Raw genomic sequence first — 443 nt, 5'->3', positions numbered from 1 at the left:
GCCCACCATGTCTCGCCGCAAGCAAGGCAAACCCCAGCACTTAAGCAAACGGGAATTCTCGCGTAAGTAACCCAATAATAGTAATAATAATTATTAATAATCACGAGAGCGCGCAGGATGAGAAGCGAGAGCGAGGGGGAGAAAGGGGTGTGTGCATGCATTTTTAAATTTTTTTCACGTGAAAAACATCCGAGAGTCGAGATAAAAGAGACTAAAGGGGTAAAGAGCCCCTTATCCCCTTTCGATCACAGCCGAGTATGTACTTCTGAGATAGCACGCACCTTTTAATTTTATATAATTTTACAAACATTTGACTCCCCCTCTTTCGTCCTTTCTGCGGCTTGATTTCTCTTTTCGAGAAGGAATGCAATGACCCCCACCTCCAGTTTTGCAAAATAATGAACAATGCTAAGGATGCGAATAACTCACTGCAAACCTGGGGG

The 443-nt window shown here is 43.8% G+C and overlaps 1 protein-coding gene across 3 annotated transcripts in view; it reads left to right on the top strand.

The window, feature by feature from the left end:
* The first annotated feature begins 6 nt into the window (after window positions 1-6).
* The window catches only part of Bcl11a (BAF chromatin remodeling complex subunit BCL11A), a 97,947-nt gene continuing 97,510 nt past the window's right edge, over window positions 7-443 (top strand). For all 3 annotated transcript variants that reach the window (XM_010609806.1, XM_010609803.1, XM_010609802.2), the window contains exon 1: window positions 7-62. In XM_010609806.1, coding sequence (XP_010608108.1) covers window positions 8-62 — 55 coding nt within the window. In that variant the 5' untranslated portion in view covers window position 7. The remainder of the gene's footprint in view (window positions 63-443) is intronic.

Source organism: Fukomys damarensis, unplaced genomic scaffold (assembly GCF_012274545.1).
Source record: "Fukomys damarensis isolate Sample0158 unplaced genomic scaffold, DMR_v1.0_HiC HiC_scaffold_2, whole genome shotgun sequence".
In the NCBI taxonomy this organism is placed as follows: Eukaryota; Metazoa; Chordata; class Mammalia; order Rodentia; family Bathyergidae; genus Fukomys; species Fukomys damarensis.
Note: the sequence above shows the minus strand (reverse complement) of the source record. Positions and strands in the feature narration are given on the sequence as shown.